This window comes from Lepisma saccharinum, chromosome 1, assembly GCF_977018435.1.
Source record: "Lepisma saccharinum chromosome 1, izLepSacc3.1, whole genome shotgun sequence".
NCBI classification, from domain to species: Eukaryota; Metazoa; Arthropoda; class Insecta; order Zygentoma; family Lepismatidae; genus Lepisma; species Lepisma saccharinum.
The window spans coordinates 9,805,914-9,823,923 of NC_139229.1; the positions used below are offsets into that span (position 1 = coordinate 9,805,914).

An 18,010-nucleotide genomic window follows, 5' to 3' on the forward strand; every position below is an offset into this window, starting at 1 on the left:
AAACCCGTAGTCGTCGGCTACGGGTAAACCTTATCTCCAAAGGGAAATAAACTGTCCTTGTCGCCACTGTACTCATGAAAATGAGTATTTTTTTCTTTAACGACTAACTATAATTTACTGGGAAAAGGTTGACTTTATTTTGTTTAAAACATGTTTTTTAAACTCATGTTTAAAACTATGTTTAAAACAAAAAAAATCGTTTTGTTCTTTTTTTAAAAAAAAAAAAAAATTGCCACCTGGTGTGGAAGGAAAGATTTATCAACCTGGAAATCAAGATCCTACAAGATCCTATAGGCTACCAGATTGATATTCAAGTGAATAGGTAAGTGATTTTTATTCATTTCAGGTTAATTTTACTCTCATAATATTTTAACATTCGGAGTGTTGTCTTACGAATTCTTCGCGGAAGCAGGAAAATTATAAGCAGCTAATGTGGAAATTGTGTTAAGCGATTTCTCGTTATTCTAATGATTACATACCCTTTGGAACTAAATATATACCTATCGATTAAGGTAAACGGTGACTGCTTTTGTACTTTTTCTAGTTACAATGCACTTTCGTATGTAGCATTGTTTTCTTTTCGTTCTGTTTGCCAGACTTCATGATTTTCAACAGTTTCATTCCAAAATACACAGCGCCATAACAAGAATATCATCCACTGGGAGGCTATCTTTCTCATTCCGATAAATGACAAATATTCATTAAATAACATAATTCTTTTTGTAAACAAATGTTTTCCGGTCTTCCTACCACCGAACAAACAATCCCACAGTGCTAGTATTCAAACTAGTTACATTTGTAGCTCAAAAATTTCTACCCCACAATAATGTACATGTTCCAGTATAAACCTAAAATATAACCTTATATTAGCTATAAAGTGCCTTACAAAAATACTTTTAAAATACTACTATTAAACACATCATACACAGACGATTTATTTACCAGCTTCAAATGCGAGTTGCGAGATTCCGTCAGTGTTGCCACAATCTGAATCATAAATTTTCCTTTTCGAGGTATAAAATTTCCCCTGTCGGTCCGATTTTCCCCTTCGGGATGGAAACAATTTCGAGAATGATTTCCTGACTTTTAGTCGTAGCTATCCGCGATTGATCGTACCGAAACGTAGGTACACAAAACGCATGAGAAAGCGAGGGCTTGGATGTTGTGGAAAAGGTTATCATGTAGACGCTTTTGCGTTGGATACGTCTGCTGATCAACGGTCTTATATATTAAATTACCTTGGGTCTTATCCTTTCAGCAGTGGCGGTGATTAGGGGGGGGCGCCACTTTTGCCCCCGCACTATGCTAAATCTTATTTACCCTCCAGTTTTGACACCTTGCTCCCCCCAACCCGGTTTTGGAACCTAATCGCCGCCACTGCCCTTCAGTTAAAGGGAGACCCTCGATACACTATACCACAACCATGCTTAATTTACTATTTCATAATATTCGCTGTGCCACGAACTTCCGCACTCCACAAAAGCACTAGGAAATTAGAATTCTACATTGCTATCCTTGTCGAAATTTTCGGTTACAGACAAACAAAGTGTGCCACCCATAATGAAGACTCGAACTTGGTCTCTTGAGTTTCTGTCTCTGCCCTCTGCCTCTGTGACAGAGCTACTACACCTTTAACTGATTGAGTTTGTGTTTTAAGTCCACTTTATGCACAGTAAGGCTAATATAACTGAAATCAAAAATGCATGTACTATGGGTTAATATATCCCCATATAGAATATGGTATAATAGCCTGGGGAGGGGCATCTCAAAAATACACAGAGAATATTAATGCTACAAAAAAAGGGCATTAAGAATAATGAACAACCTGGGGTATAGGTCATCTTGTAAGGAGGAATTTAAGAAAAATCAAATCATGACTATAGCCTATACTCTCTCTATATATACAAAGTTATTTCATATGTTATAAATACCAAAAATGCACAAAAAAGCAACCAAATTCACGACTACAACACAAGACGAAACAAAAATTATTTCCGGGAACACAATAAACTTAAGATATCAAAAAATTGCCAAGATGGCGGATAGTACTGGGAGCGTGTTTCTTCGCTCTGCAAATTGTGGTTTTATTTTCTTGGTGTTGTGCTTCATTTGTGTTTTTCAATACCACGTACGTGTGAATCAGAACTCTAATGTAACTATGGTCAATAGTGGCTCATTATTGGAGACGTGGAAAATAGGATATAGGAACTTTCTTTTTCCGGCCGCTGGAACTTCTTCTGGCCTGACCGCAGCCATGATGGGACTACGGACGTCCGAGGACCAACGACCGCGAGGTAAGCGATCCACTCTCGGTTACTTTCACCTCTTGTGCCTCGTGCTCTTGTGCGGTGACATCCATGTCAACCCGGGACCCTCCCAAGGAAATGATACTGTTTTTTCCGTGTATTACCAGAACGTGCAAAGTTTAAAAAACAAACTTTCTGACTGTGACATTCACTTAAGCGAGCTACTGCAATATGACTGCTTAGTTTTCACCGAAACTTGGCTAAACGACACGGTGATGGATAGTGAATTACCATTTTTAAAGCATTTCAATGTATTTAGAAATGACCGTGCAAGTCGTCGTGGTGGAGGAGTGATGATCTGCGTTAATGTTAAATGGAATTGTAAAATACGAAGAGACCTAATCAAAGACTGTGAAATTATTTGGATAGAACTCAATTTTCAAAAAAACAAAAAACTTCTAATTGGATCGTATTATCGCCCACATAAGAACTCTCCTATTTCCATCCTAGAAGCCTGCAGGGATTCGGTATTAGCAGCAATGAAAAGTGGTGATATTATGCTATTTGGTGATTTCAACCTGTCCATCGATTGGGAAAGCCCAAATACGGGAACTATAAACTGCCAAAATGATCAGTGGTTTATTGATACGTTCATTCACGGAATAGGGTTAAACCAGTTCAACTTGCATAAAACACGTGGTGACAGTAACCTTGACTATGTACTGGCAACCCTGCCTAATATGCAGATAACTACAGGAAAAAATCTTCTAACCTCCGACCATGACTCACTCGACGTCACAATGCACCTGCCTACCACGAAGAAAGACAAGGAATCCGTCAAGCAGAACCAACGCCCCCACCACCTATGGCGAAAAGCTCCATGGAATGCCATCCAGCGGGTGCTCAATGTCTACCCTTGGTTTTTGCTGATGGAAGAGGAAGTGAACGAAGCCGTTGAGAACTTTGTCGAAATTCTGCATGCCACGATAAAGGACTTCGTGCCCACTGCGAGACCGAGATCTACCAAATACCCCGTCTGGTTCGACAGAGAAGTTCTCTTTGTGTTAAAAAAATAAAAAACAGGCTTGGTACCTATGGAAGCAGCACCCTAATGTTCACACTCACGGTACCTATTGTGACATCAGACGTCATTCAAAATACCTACTCAGAAAAAAATATAGTGAACATATAAATAACATAACAACCGAATGTACTACAAACCCTAAGAGATTCTTCACTTTACTAAATTCAAGAAAACAAAGCCCAGTTATACCTAAAGAAATTGTTCATAATACTGATATTGCTAGTGGAGAAGAAAGAGCCGAACTTTTTAATGTTTTTTTTCATCAGAACTTCTCACCTCCCTCACTTTCCGACCCTCTCCCCCACTTAAATGCTGTCTGTCCTCACACACTATCTTCAATCAAAACATCCCCCGAGGAAGTAAAATACCTTCTCGCTTCATTGCCCCTCCACCGGTCCCTAGGTCCAGATGAAATCCCCACAATATTCCTACGTAAAACTGCCAACTCCTTGGCTCTTCCTCTGTCTGCCTTACTCAACAAATGTTTCTCTAAGGGTGTGTTTCCTAAAAACTTCAAACGGGCCAACATTGTGCCCATTCACAAAACTGGAGATAAAAAATGTGTAAAATCCTATAGACCAATCTCGCTTCTATCGCCACTATCAATTATTTGTGAAAAAATCATCAAAAACAGGTTACTTCAGTTTACGTCACCATATATCAACACAGCACAACATGGTTTTCTTCCAGGCAGCTCTTGCCTAACAAATCTTTCCGTCTTACTTTCGCATGCTGCCAGAGCTATTGATAATAACTCCCAACTTGACACTATATATTTGGACATTTCGAAAGCCTTTGACAAAATTAATCATAAATTTCTCCTTCATAAATTATCATCCAGATTTAACATCCATGGCAAATTTCTCTCTTTACTCCAGGACTACCTCCATGAGCGTGAACAACGTGTTGTTCTTTCAGGTACCTCTTCTAACTTTCTTCCCGTTTTGTCTGGAGTTCCCCAGGGGAGTGTCTTAGGGCCGCTCCTATTCCTTCTGTACATGGATGACCTCCCTGAAAAACTGTCCTCCCTCCCTATCAATATACTTTTGTTTGCGGATGATTGTAAACTCTTTAAGGAGATCTCATCGCATCATGACATGATGATTCTTCAAAATGCTCTCACAGAACTTGTTAAGTGGTGTCGTCAGTGGAATTTAGAACTAAACCCTCAGAAATGCTCTTTCCTTACTTATTCCCTAAAAAAGAACAAAGTGGTGTCTACTTATACTATTGAAAACAAACCAATCCAAAACGTTTCCACCCAAAAGGACCTAGGTATTATCATGGATGAAAAACTCACTTTTAATTATCATATTATCGCTACCACTAAAAAAGCCATGCGCCTTCTCGGTCTTCTATACAGATTTAGCGAAATTCAAAACCCATCATCTCTTGCTTTATTCTTTAAATCTTTCATCTCGCCCATCCTTGAATACTGTTCCCCAATTTGGGCAATGGCCTCAAAAACCAATCTCACCAGAATAGATTCTGTTCTCAGTTTCTTTCTTGCAATTGTTCGCCATAGAATACCTTCCTTTCGACATGTATCCAAATCAGACACCATGGCTGCTCTGAATATTCACGCTCCATCCTTTCGTCGTGATCTAGCTGACATGAAATTTTTATACAAAATAATAAATGGCAAAATCAGAACAGATCTCCTAATCAGTGAATTCTCACTTAGGGTACCCCAAAAGCTAACGCGCAACCTGCAACTCTTCCACAACCCAACCACTAGGCTATCCCTTCTACAACGCTCCTTGTTTTACAGGCTCCCAGAAATCTACAACAAACTTCCCCTGAATGTAGATATATTCCTTCCAGAACGTAACTTTTGTATATTACTGACGAAGAACATGTAAATCTATCCCATCTTGTTATTGTTTTTTATCTTTTGTTATTATTTGTTTCTACTTTATGTTGTTTCAGTGTAAAATGGCCAAATAAGACTGTATCTGAAACTCTGAGTAAATAAATAAATAAATAAATATATCACATGTAAATGCCGGAATAACTTTCTATAATTAACTGCCAAATGACATTAAATCCATAACTCCCCAAAATAGGAAAACGAAGGCAATCGAAAACTACATCACAAATAGCCCTATACAGTATATCAGAATATACGGAACACCCTACATGAGTTTACTTTGGGAAACTGAACAAGTAAGGCACAGTGCATTGCCAAATTATCTTTTCTTACACTTTTAGTTTAATCACTTAAAAAGCAAGTGAAAAAGTAGGTATCTATAACATTGTGTAAATTTTAAATGTAATTCGGTAATCAAATGTATCCGGTTATGGACTTATATACATACATTATATCTATTTGAATGTCTATCAAATCATAAAAACTTGTTGTATATCAAAATGTGAAGGGAAAGTGCATCTGCCTTTCGGTTTCAACACGATCAAGCGCGGATACAAATGGCAGTCCCCCCCCCCCCCAACACCCCTCCCATCACTTACACAAGATAAGTAAGTTTACACTGGATGAAATGTGTGTGTTTCAGAATAAAAGTGAAATATTATTTTGCAAATTCAAAACAGATATAATCAATAATAGGTGCGCCACCAGAAAAATCGCAAAAAAAAAAAAACCTCTTGGTCTTCGGAGGCGTTCCCAACCCCTCCCCCTTTCCTCAGATAGCAATTTCTTATTCCCCCATTGGGCACTCTTAAGGAAAGATTTAGTTTCTTACTCTTCCACCTCAGCTTTAATCGTTTTACGGATCGTTGCTTTATTTCCTTTCGGGTTACTGAACTCGTTCACCGCATACAACACGATGTGGTTGGTAGTATGTATTTTTTCGTAGAATAAGTTCGTTCTTTGCAACACTGCCACACGCCGTTTCACAACATCACAGATGGGATTAAATGTTATGTTCAGTTGCCAGCATACAGGCGCAAAACGCCCCCTTCTTTTCTAACATTCGTAGCGTTCAACTCATAGGAAGGGTTCGAATCTCATTAAATATGTTGTTTTCTAACTCCATTTATCTCATCCTTGAGTAGTACATAAATGTATTATCCAGGGTCTAATCTTTACAGTGATATACGATACACATTTAGCGTTAAAATACACCCTTTGCGATCCAACTCTCACACTAAAATATGAGACGAAAACGTGACCGAACCTTGCATACTCAGTGAGCCAGTCCGTATTATTGTATTCCTAAAGGTATATAATAAATAAATAAATAAATCCAATCCAATAGTATTTAAGTCATCAAAAATTTCTCCCGCTATATGCAGTCAACATAGTTGTCTGCTAGTTGTATAGATTACAGAGTGATCCAAATATTTTTGATTCTATATCACAAATATTTAGCTCTGCAGACAAATACTTTAACTTCTTTCAAATTTTCAATGTGAAAATAGGCACGTGGCAAATGTAGTTACTTTCCTCTATATCACATGAATTTAACAGTTACTAATTACAAAACCAGTATACAATGAGCATGCATTTTTAATTGAAATAACTAAATGTAAGATGCAGAAATACACACACGGGGGTCTCTCTCTCTCTCTCTATATATATATATATACATATATATATTGTGTATTGTATTACCAAGCATCACTCAACGTCGTACACTCAACTGCTGATACTAGAAATTTGGAAGAAACAGTAGCGTGCCCAGGATTTTTGAAAGGGGGGGGTGTTACATAGACCTTTTTTCAAGTCAGTCTTCATTTTCCCATTTTCTCCCTGACTTTGACGTTCTTTTTTTAAGGAATACTGCGTCAGGGGTGGGGGAATGACCCCACCAAACTCCCTTGGGCACGCCACTGCGAATAATGCAAACTTGCATACTTCAAACTGTATCAGCAATAATTGAAACAATAAATTGAAACTACAGTATTTGTATAGTAACACAAAACTACTTCTACACTAGAAACAGTTAAGTTTACATGATATACTTTACAGAGGAACACTTAAATTCAATTTATTTGTAAATGCATGCTCAGACAAGGAATATTTTTACGTACACACAATTTAATTGGTTTAGGACAGATATGTGTGAAGGAGGCAGCAAAAATGTCTTGTGTCTGTGGTCAGAAAACTAATCTTGCAAATGTGTGCTTTACAGTTGTTACAAAAGCTGCAGTAACGGAACATTTTTTACAAGATTGATTCAAACACTTTGCTAACATACATACATAACATATACGCATAACATTTTCTTTACCGGCACGACCTCTAAGTTCCGTTCCATTGTTTATTGCTTGGAGTGTTAGGTGTGTGTTCCGATAGTTGACGCCATTGATATTCAGTTTTCATTCACATTGTTTTCAGCTAAATTGCCGCCTTGTCGAAAGAAGTTGATTGAGGCGATTGTTGTTGATATTGATCAGTGCATCATTTAATTTATGGGTCTAACTTATCGCACAAGCCCTCAACCAATTTTCCCGCTCTTCGACCTTCTGACGTAAGCGCGGAATTCTTTCGTTGTTAGGTTAGGCTTCTTAGGTTTCGATCTCTTAGCATAAATAATACACTGTGGAATATTAATAATAACCAGTGGCGCAACAGCCCGTGAGGTCCAGGGCCTACCTACCGACTGCCGGCCTCACTCCCACCTGCCGAGGTGAGAAATCATCGAATCAGTTGCTTGTGAACACTCAGTCGTTCTTGTAGGTTTCCGTGACCGGCGAACGCTTCTCATTCGTAGCTCCCCAATTTCCTCACGATAGTGGGTGATAGCCGGTGCCACACACACTCCGAAATCTGAAGAGAAAAGTTGTTACATTCCCCTCTCCCCCAGGAGACTCGAACCTGGGCGCATCCCGTAGCCCGGCCCAAAGTCTGACACCTTAGACCGCACCGCCTCGTAGCATAAACACACTGCAATTTTTCGCGGGCTTTATCAAAAAGGCATTATTTATCCTCTCTTTGGTAATGCCAAACCAAACCATCATGTACTGTTCCACGTCCCAATTTATTTAATAAATATATTATGCACGTATTGATACCAACAAAATATAGTGGCCTGACTAACTGCACACGCCAACTTCTTTTGACAGCACCGCGAAAATTATCTCGTACAGTGGGATCCATGAGTATTACCGTGCAAATTGTCCATTACTATTTTCATTAATTTTTCTCTTACATGCTATGTGTTTTTAAGCGATGGATTTTTATGTATGTTTGTGCAGAAGTTGTCAACAGCTTGTTTGAGTTTTCCTTTAACTCTTGAAGCTCTTATTGGTCAAGTGAAGTACACGAACATGGTGATGGACAATTTGAACGGTAATACTGTAAGCGAGCTGAAAGTCCTAGCAGTGTTGATTTTCATGCAAACTTGATTCAAAAGCAAGAGAAACAAATTTTCACACTTTATACATAGTTGTACATGCCTCGTGTGCGTAAGACAGTTTACAGAAAGTGTCATTTCATGCACCCTAACCGCTATTCTACAAGCACAAAATCCAACAATTTCTATCGGTCAATGGATGATATTCAGCGAACATACACACTTCCACCACAATTCATTGTTCCATATTTCAGGCAAACAGATCAGATCCCGCGTTGAAAACATGCCGCGTAAGCATTGTGCATATGATTATCGTGATCGTATGAGAAAATGTATACTGTTTAACCTTTTCCGAATTCCTACAGAAACCGTGAAAAATGTGTTAAGCGGTTAAATGCAAATATTCTCGCTGCAAGAAAGCTTCTCATACGCTTGCTTCTCACACGTGAATCTGGAAACTCTGATTACCAGGTTTCTTCCCAGAGTACACTGCGTGATGACGACAAGTTGAGTATCATCCATTGCTTTACAAGCGCCAAACTGCCATTTCAGAACATTCTACACGAACTCACACCAAGCAAGTTTAAAGATACGCAAGAACATGGCTATGTACCAGGTGGTTATAATTAAAGTGACGGTGTTCAGAGTGGTACAGCACGGGCTGTAATGAGAGTAGCAGTCTGAAACTTCGTAGATATGATAATGAAGCAATGCGCTCGCGAATTATGCCAAAAAAAAATAGTTCCAATTCTCGCCACCAGGGTAAAAAATGGCGCTGTAAGCAGTCAAAACGTGGAATTTTCCGTAACTCTGACGTCAAAGTCGGTGAAATTGCCTAACAGTTGTGTGAGCTCCCTGGTTGTTGTTGGTGACGCTTGTTGCTTTTTTTTTCCTTTAGTGATGGAATGTTCGCCGAACATTAAAAGTTTGATTTTTCCCGTGTAAAAAGCAATGGCTATTGCGAAGAAAGACCGTGCACTGCTAGTGAAGTTGTTTTACCAGAATGGGAGCAATAGTAACGCTGCACTGCGGAAATATCGCCAACAGAAAGGGCTGAGAAGAGGGCCCATGTCAATTAATGGGCTGAAGAAGATGATGAAGAAATTCGAGGAAACAGGTGAATTGGGTGTTGCACCAGGGAGAGGAAGGCGGCCCATCCCCGTGGAAGTTGTGGACGAAGTTGCTGTAGCTGTAGCTGACCGTGCAGCACATGCCTCAACTTCTGCAACCAGTGCTAGAGCTGTGGCACGTGAATTGTCACTCCCCTGGTCAACAGTTCGCAAGGTATTGCGGTGCATTTTACACTGGTATCCCTACAAGATTCAAATTGTGCACCAATTGAAACCCCAAGATATTCCACAACGCCATGAGTTTGCCCATCGGTTTTTGGCACGCATGGTAGTGGATGACATGTGGCCGGGGAATATTCTGTGGACTGACGAGGCGCATTTTACTCTGGTCGGTACAGTGAATACTCAGAACTGTCGCATATGGGGTTCCACTCGTCCACATGTTGTGCAGGAACAACCATTGCACTCAGTTTACGTGACTGCATGGTGTGGGTTCACTAGCTCCTTCATTCTTGGTCCGTTTTTCTTTGAGGAGATGACACCTCGAGGGCCTGTTAGGTGTACAGTGACATCTGCACGTTATAGGGACCTCCTTGTGCAACACGTGATTCCAGCTTTGCAAGAACGGAACAGTGAACACACCACCATTTTCATGCAAGATGGGGCAACACCACATGTCGCTCGCCACGTGAAAGATTTGCTGCGAGAAACCTTCACTAATGACCGCATCATCTCTAGGCAGTTTCCAGATGATTGGCCTTCCAGATCCCCCGACCTTAATCCATGTGACTTCTGGCTGTGGGGATATTTAAAAGATCGTGTCTATCAGGGACATGTCCGGTCTCTGCCTGATCTGAAGGCTAGCATACAACGACATGTCGCTCAGATTTCACCAGACATGCTGCGAGCAACCGTCGACCATGCCGTGTTACGAATGCAGCATGTTGCTGAATTGGGAGGCCATATTGAACAGTTCTTGTAACCATAGTTCCTAATAAACATGCCAGAGCCATTGTTCTCATGTGTTTGATCTTTCCTGCCTTTTTCCTGTAACTATACCACGTTTTGACTGCTTACAGCGCCATTTTTACCCTGGTGGCGAGAATTGGAACTATATATATATATATTTTTTTTTTTTTGCATAATTCGCGAGCGCATTGCTTCATTAGCATATCTACGAAGTTTCAGACTGCTACTCTCATTACAGCCCGTGCTGTACCACTCTGAACACCGTCACTTTAATTCTAACCACCTTGTACATTCAAAGAATAAAAGATGAGGACACAGGACCAAAACATGGAAGTACACTTACATGATGCCCTGGAGCGTGTTGGCAGAACTGAATAGAACAAAGAGTTTGTTACATGGAAAGTACAGTATGAGAAGAATGTATTGCATGTAAGCCCTTGCACATAAACATACAATGCTAGACCTAGATATTATTTTGTATTTGTCCACTGAGAGATGATCCTAAAGTTCGCAGACTGGTGCTCCCATTACTATATTCACAGGTTTCGTAGCTGGGGAGAAGCCAAGTAGCTTATAGTTCTATGCAAAACGCACAAAGGTTGAGGTTACTTGGCTTGTACTCAGCTACTACGTCTAGGGGTACATAAATATTAGACTGTTACTGTAACATATTGGTGCATGCTTTATTCCTCTCCAACAGCGTTACAGTACGTTCACACGGTTGTAACTGAAAAGTTGCACATTTTTCTCTGCATGCTTTTTTCATCATCGTTCACATAAATATTATTCTTAGCGAATTATTCATTTACTCGTTACTTCGAGATAATAAATTTTGATACTAAAAATAGAAAAATAATATATAGGTCTAGAAAGCTTTATAGCTATGGCAATAGCAGTGCTGTTATCGCGTTTAGCAATTATTTACAACTATAATTAAATAATTAAGTATATACATATAAATATTATTAAAATAGGAAAATATAATACCAAAGGAGTATTTAGACATTGCTGCTAGTATATAAGAAAGTTATGTTATTGCAATACATAAAATGAACTAGACGTTTAATATATTATTGCATATTTTTAGAGTCAGTATCAGAATTTGTTGAGTACAAGTACACAGAACACAAACATCAATCAACCACCTATCCAACTGACAAATTAGTATAACAACAATAATAATAGCATATCTTTATTGAGCGGACAATATTCAACATATGCTATTCTCCCTCATAACCATTTCCAGCACACATGCTAGTAGGTTAAGAACATACGATATAAAGATCTACGTAGTGTATATTTGGAGATGATCTCGTAACAGAGCAAAATATTAAGACTCAAGTGTATTAATGGCTTGATATGCAAAACATTCAACAAAATCAATGTTGCCAGATAATCGCTTATCTGGTGTATTGAGTAGAAGAGTTCTCTCCAAGGATATAATAATAATAATTTATTTGAATCCCATGAACAGCCAACTAGTCAGGTACTCGTACAGAACCTTGTCAAAATACATCGTAAAATAATAATACTGAATAACTTCACAAGCTGTACAATAATAATAATATAACTACAGTATAAACATCCCATTTTACCTCACATTAATATATATGAATATACATGCATACATACATACACACACACATACACACACACGCACATGGTCGTCCAAGGGAGGGTCAAGAAGGGACATTCGATCCAGTAATTTTGTTCTCATTTATTTGCAATTCTTTCTTTTTTCTTTCTTATATATTCTTTCCTCAGCTTTTACTATATCCTTGTGCTTCTTCTTGAACATTTATTTTTCCATGTTCCTATGTGTTTTCATGTGTGTCTCAGTTTTCCTTCTCTTTGATTCTTTCTTCCTGTGTTTTCTTTCTCTTTCTACCCCTCGGTTTTCTTTCCTTCTTTCTTTCTTCCTCTCTCTCTCTCTCTCTCGCTTCTATAATTCTCCTTCTGTCTACCTTCTTTATTTCTCTCTCTCTCTATGAGTGCGTGTATATTTGTCACTTCTTTGTGAGTTTTTCTTTTCTCTATATCTTTCAGTGTCTTACTTCTCTAAGCTATTAAGCTCTTCATTTCTTTAATCTTTTCGTCTCCTCTCTCCCTCCCTCCTCTCTCTCTCTCTCTCTCTCTCTCTCTGCGTGCATGTCTGGGTTCTTTAATTCTCTTCTTTTCCTTGATTATACACCGCTTCTTTCAATTCTCTCATCTTTAAATTGTTCCTTTCTTATGGCGACGGACATATAACACTTAAAGATGCAACTTTTTGATTTTGATCCCATTGGAAAATGGATGCTTCTGTTTACACATAATAATATATAATATATAATTATTGTTAGTTCGCAGTAAAACAGTAACATTGCATCTGTTTTTTTTCTTTATCAGAAGTATCTATACAATATTTCATGACAAAGATTCATAATTGTGAAGCAACATTCGGTGATAGAAGAAACTATGATTTTCGCCTCTGGGTTTAATATATTGAATGAACCACGAGAAAACATGAAATAATTACCAGAGAGTAATTTATATGCAAAACCAAGATAAGTAGCCAGGGGGAGGGCTCGGGGAACTGCAGCCTCCCAGAAATCCTACAAAAATTTAAATAGTTTGTAGTTGTTATTAATTTTACTTCATTAGCAGGATTAAACATATTGTATAATAAGTTGTAAATATATTTAGAAATTTATCTTCAGGGCTTCTAACCCCCAGTTTTTCGCTTTTAGATAGCGTCTGCTGAAAATTATTTTATTGGCTCACACCACCTTTAAGCGATTTCTAGCCAAAGTTGCTGAGTACTTGTTATATTGTCTTTGATCATGCTATTCACTTTCCTCAAGAAATTATATTCTCCATTTTCACTCTTTCAGAATTATAGACCTTTCTGTTCCTAATGCATAGTGAGATTTCGTGGTTTATTTTTGTATCGTTATTCTGGGGGTTATGAACATAAGTATTTATATTATGAAGTTATGTTTCCGGGCAAATTCATACAAGATCCACATAATGGTAGTTTTAGGTTCAGAAATAAGTGTTGATATGGACATATGGACTTCGAAAACCAAGGAACGAGTTCCCCTCGAATTAAAATTCTGGCTACGAGCCTGGCAAAACCCTATAAAATGTAAGCTATGTTCTTAAAAAGCGCCATCTTGTGACAGTTTTCGGGTTGTCTGCATCTCTATCATCTTTAGTTTGATCTTGTGACTCGTTCTTATTGTCACCTCCTCACATGATTTGCCTCTGATAAATGCATATGGCGGTCAAAGAATGGCGTACGAACGAATGCCGATCTGCATATAGATGAGAGGAAACATTTTGCCGCGAGAGAAGCGAGGGAAATAAATGGAGTAGATAACATCTCTTGACAAAAAGCCAAAGAAATCACCCACGAATCTTCGCCCGCTATTGTTGTTGTCTTGAACGAAAGAAAATTAATCGATATTACACGAGCTCAAAGATATTGCGAGTCTTCATCGCCGGTTGCCAAGGAAACTCCTCGTTGCGTACACGATTAAGAAGTGACGTCATAAAACACACAAACATTTAATCGTCAGCCACAAATGTTGATCTGGCAATACTGCTTTCTAGCAGATTTTTTTTTTTTTTTTACGAGAATGGAATATTCCTCAAGTTCTAGATGCCGAAGTATGCCAAACTGAACACAAAAAAAGCTATTGTTAGACGAATATATCGTTTATTTTGCGTCGATTTTCTACATCTCTACGCGTTGCAAATGCCTTAGTGGCGTAGAAGTTGACTCACGTTATCGCCTCCAAATGTATCGGGTAAACCACATCATAACAACGGTTCCTTGTGTTTAGCACAAGGGACAGAAAGTTGGCATTTTCATTTAGGCTATACATGAAATGCAATGAAGTTTCAGTTCCACAATCAATTCTCACATTTCCAATCCCTTATCAAATTACTTCGCCTTATCTGCAGATTAGACATGCATTTCTTCACCATTAAGAGCAGATATAATTTATTTATTAATTCACTACACCACAACCCCTGTTTATACTATGGAACCAAATCAAAAGTTCCTTATGTCCACAAACATTCCCCAACAAGATTCAAATTAATTTAAACGATATTGCAAAAATTAAGTGCATAGCAATCTCACTAGGTAATGTTATGTGAAATAGCACTATTTAAAAAATATATATATTTTACGTGAATTTCAAGGCTGAGAATTACGGGTTTTAGCATCTTATATTAACAATCCCGTCGCAGGTTAGCGAGCTACAAGCTAAACAAAGATTCCAATTCGTGTGGTGCATATGCAAATGAATACAAAATATTTCATTGCGCGTACATTTAATTGTAATACTTAAACACGATTATTCCGGACGTAACTTTTCCAACAAACTGATTTGGGAATTGATGTGAAGTTTCGTTTGCCTGACTTCCATTGGCGTTGGCTGGTTCACTGATGTTCTTGTAGTTGAAATTCTACACCTGTGCATGTCACTTGGAGTCCATCTTCTGTTGAATCTGTGGTCCTTACAAAGGCCTAATGACCCTTTGCAAGGAATGTGTTACCAGGGACGTGGGGTCCTGGTTGTGGCCCAGGCATCTGTGTGCAAATCCTGTTGACTTCAGGACTTGATTATGTTTTTTTTTTCAGCCTCTTAGGCGATGATGTCTTTCAGATGTTCAAGCTTCAGGCCTTCCTGCATTTGCAAGTTGTTGCTACATCGGCTGATACCGTTGATTCGATGCCTTATTTTGGAGAACTTTTTGTTTATACAAGTTAGATTGAGCTATGTTGTGACATGCTGGGATGACTGGTCTTACCATGATCTTTTAGATCTTGATGCGACAATGACAGTTCAGGTTACTGAAGATAGAGTACAGTCCTCCTTCCTGGCGTTCAATCTTGTATGAACATGGTTATGTGCAAATTGTTTCAAATTAAAATCTACACAGCAAATTCTTTATAAGGTTAAATAATGGAACATAATTTCAATAGTAAAATATTGCTATTTTAAAATACTTTTATCGCTTTTCAATAACGGGTCGAGGGGAGCGTAAATTTTTCGGAGAATCTTAGGTGTGGAAGGGCACCAGATTAAGCGTGGAAGAGAGGGAGTGACCATTTTTCATGCATAATATAGCCAAGATTTTTTTGGTTAATGGTAAGTTCGTTGATATAAATGTGATTGAATACAATAATAATAATAATAATAATAATAATAATAAGAGGATAGTATATTATATGGATACAAATATAAATATATTATGAATAAATCCTAGGGAAGACCTTCAACCGAATTTGTCAGGTAACAGGCGATTAATACGCTGAGATACATATTCATTCACATATTTTCTTACAGTTTTTATTGCAATTGAGGAAAAGATCAAAGTTGGAAGAAAATTTTCGTTACAAGTGAAGAATTTTGCCGTGAGAACCAACAATGGTGAGATAAATTTCAGTTTCCCAACAACTGACACACGATCAGTTTATAATTGAATAATGTGTCGTAGATATGAACTGGAATATCTCTTCTTTGCATGTTTATTTGCACACAGTGAATTCTACAGCAGCCACTATTTCTGCGATGCATATATATCTTACATATTGCAAATTTTCACGACGGGAAGGAGCCACACGGTGGGGCAAAACTAATATGAGGGGGGATACGTGGATTTCAGATTTCTGTACCTTGATTAATTACAGAAATTGCAACTAGGGAAGATATAATGTGCTCAATCAAATATCATTTTATGCACAATAATTTGCTATCAGTGTGTTTAAATATACGAACAGATACATAAAAAGCTGTCAGATCCAATTTGAGAACGAAATAGAATTTCAGAGCGTTATTTCCTCAAGTTTAGTTTGTACAAAATTTGTACTAATTTAAATATAGACGTGAAGTACATTTGGCTTTCAGTTTAGCTGCTGTTGGCTTATAATACCTAGGTAGACGTAATATGAAGAACATGGTATTAAGTACAACAATACTGATATTGTTACACACTTGACAACTATTGAATAGGCTACCTAGCATCCGGTTTGCCCTTGCTCATATTCTTCTGGTTGATGCAAGAATTTTTAAAAATGACCCATTTATATTGCCGGTCACTGTACAGTGCATTTAGCAGACATATTTATACATCTCACTCCCACAATACGTTATCAGCAAGTTCATTGCGCAGGTTGCCTATACATTAATTATGATAAACCCCCATCCTAGAATTTTTAAGTTCGATATCTGAGCACACTTGCGGTTCCAAAACCTACCGTTGTACAGCTTTTTACATCTTGAAGGGAATGTCCATCCAGGTGCTAGGTAGCCACGTCATCCTTGTAAGAAGTTTGAAGCAAGCAGGCTTAAGCCTAATTAAGCATAGCGTGTTGGACATTGCCTTAATTTATATTCAGCAATAGAATCTTCTTACATGCAAAAATATTGGAAAAGTAAAGCTTTCAAGTTAAATATTTACAGCAGAAGCTATTATAGGCCAGTTTATGTGTTATCTAAAGATCAACATATAAATCCATAATGATAGGATATAGAACATTTTAAGAATAAAAACCTTACCATACATGACGCCTCATGTAGTTTCCCAAGTTTAGGTCTAATAAACGGGCTGAAAGAGAGAGAGAAGACATTATTATTATCAAAATTATTTCAACACAAAGCATGCATATATAGCCTATACATATATATAATGCTTGCTGTTATGAAGTAAAATTGGTGTAAATATGGTGTAAAATTTTGCCCAGTTGCAAAGTAGTATGGATAGGCCTACCTTTAAAACTACATGTTGAACATTGACGTTGATTTCGTTGGGGGGAGTGGGGCAAGGCACGATATTGGGCAGGATGGAACACTTATTCCATCCGGTTCTGTTTTTGAGAGAGATGACAAATATGAAAATTCCTGGTTATTTCTTTGCTTCTTACTTTGAAGTACAGTGGGATCCATGAGTATTACTCTGCAAATTGTCCATCACTATGTTCGTGCACTTTACTTGACCCAATAACAGCTTCAAGAATTAAAAAAGAAAACTCAAAACAAGCTGTTGACAACTTCTGCACCAGCACACATAAAAATCCATCGGTTAAAACATAGGATGTGAGAGAAAAATTAATGAAAATAGTCATGGACAATTTGTACGGTAATACTCATGGATCCCACTGTACATATCTTTAATTAGCAACGGAGGTTGCAATAAGGTCATGCTAAGTTATAGATGTGTTTTAATTAGGGAGTGCATTTTCGCCCATTTGCTTTTCTCTATTCGTTTGTTGTAAAAGATACTTTATTGTTTTAAATTAGTTTCATGTTTTTTTCGAGTCTATTCACACATTTTTACAGTAGAACCCATATTTTGAGATTTAGTGCCTATTCTTCATAATCTTACCTA

General features: G+C 37.9%; 1 protein-coding gene across 2 annotated transcripts in view; it reads right to left on the bottom strand.

Annotated features, from left to right (window-relative positions):
• Positions 1 to 18,010, bottom strand: part of unc80 (unc80, NALCN channel complex subunit) — a 310,307-nt gene that overhangs the window by 232,631 nt on the left and 59,666 nt on the right. For both annotated transcript variants that reach the window (XM_083128968.1, XM_083128960.1), the window contains exons 3-4: positions 17,182 to 17,230; positions 10,971 to 10,997 (exon numbers count right to left, since the gene is read on the bottom strand). In XM_083128968.1, coding sequence (XP_082985094.1) covers positions 10,971 to 10,997; positions 17,182 to 17,230 — 76 coding nt within the window. The remainder of the gene's footprint in view (positions 1 to 10,970; positions 10,998 to 17,181; positions 17,231 to 18,010) is intronic.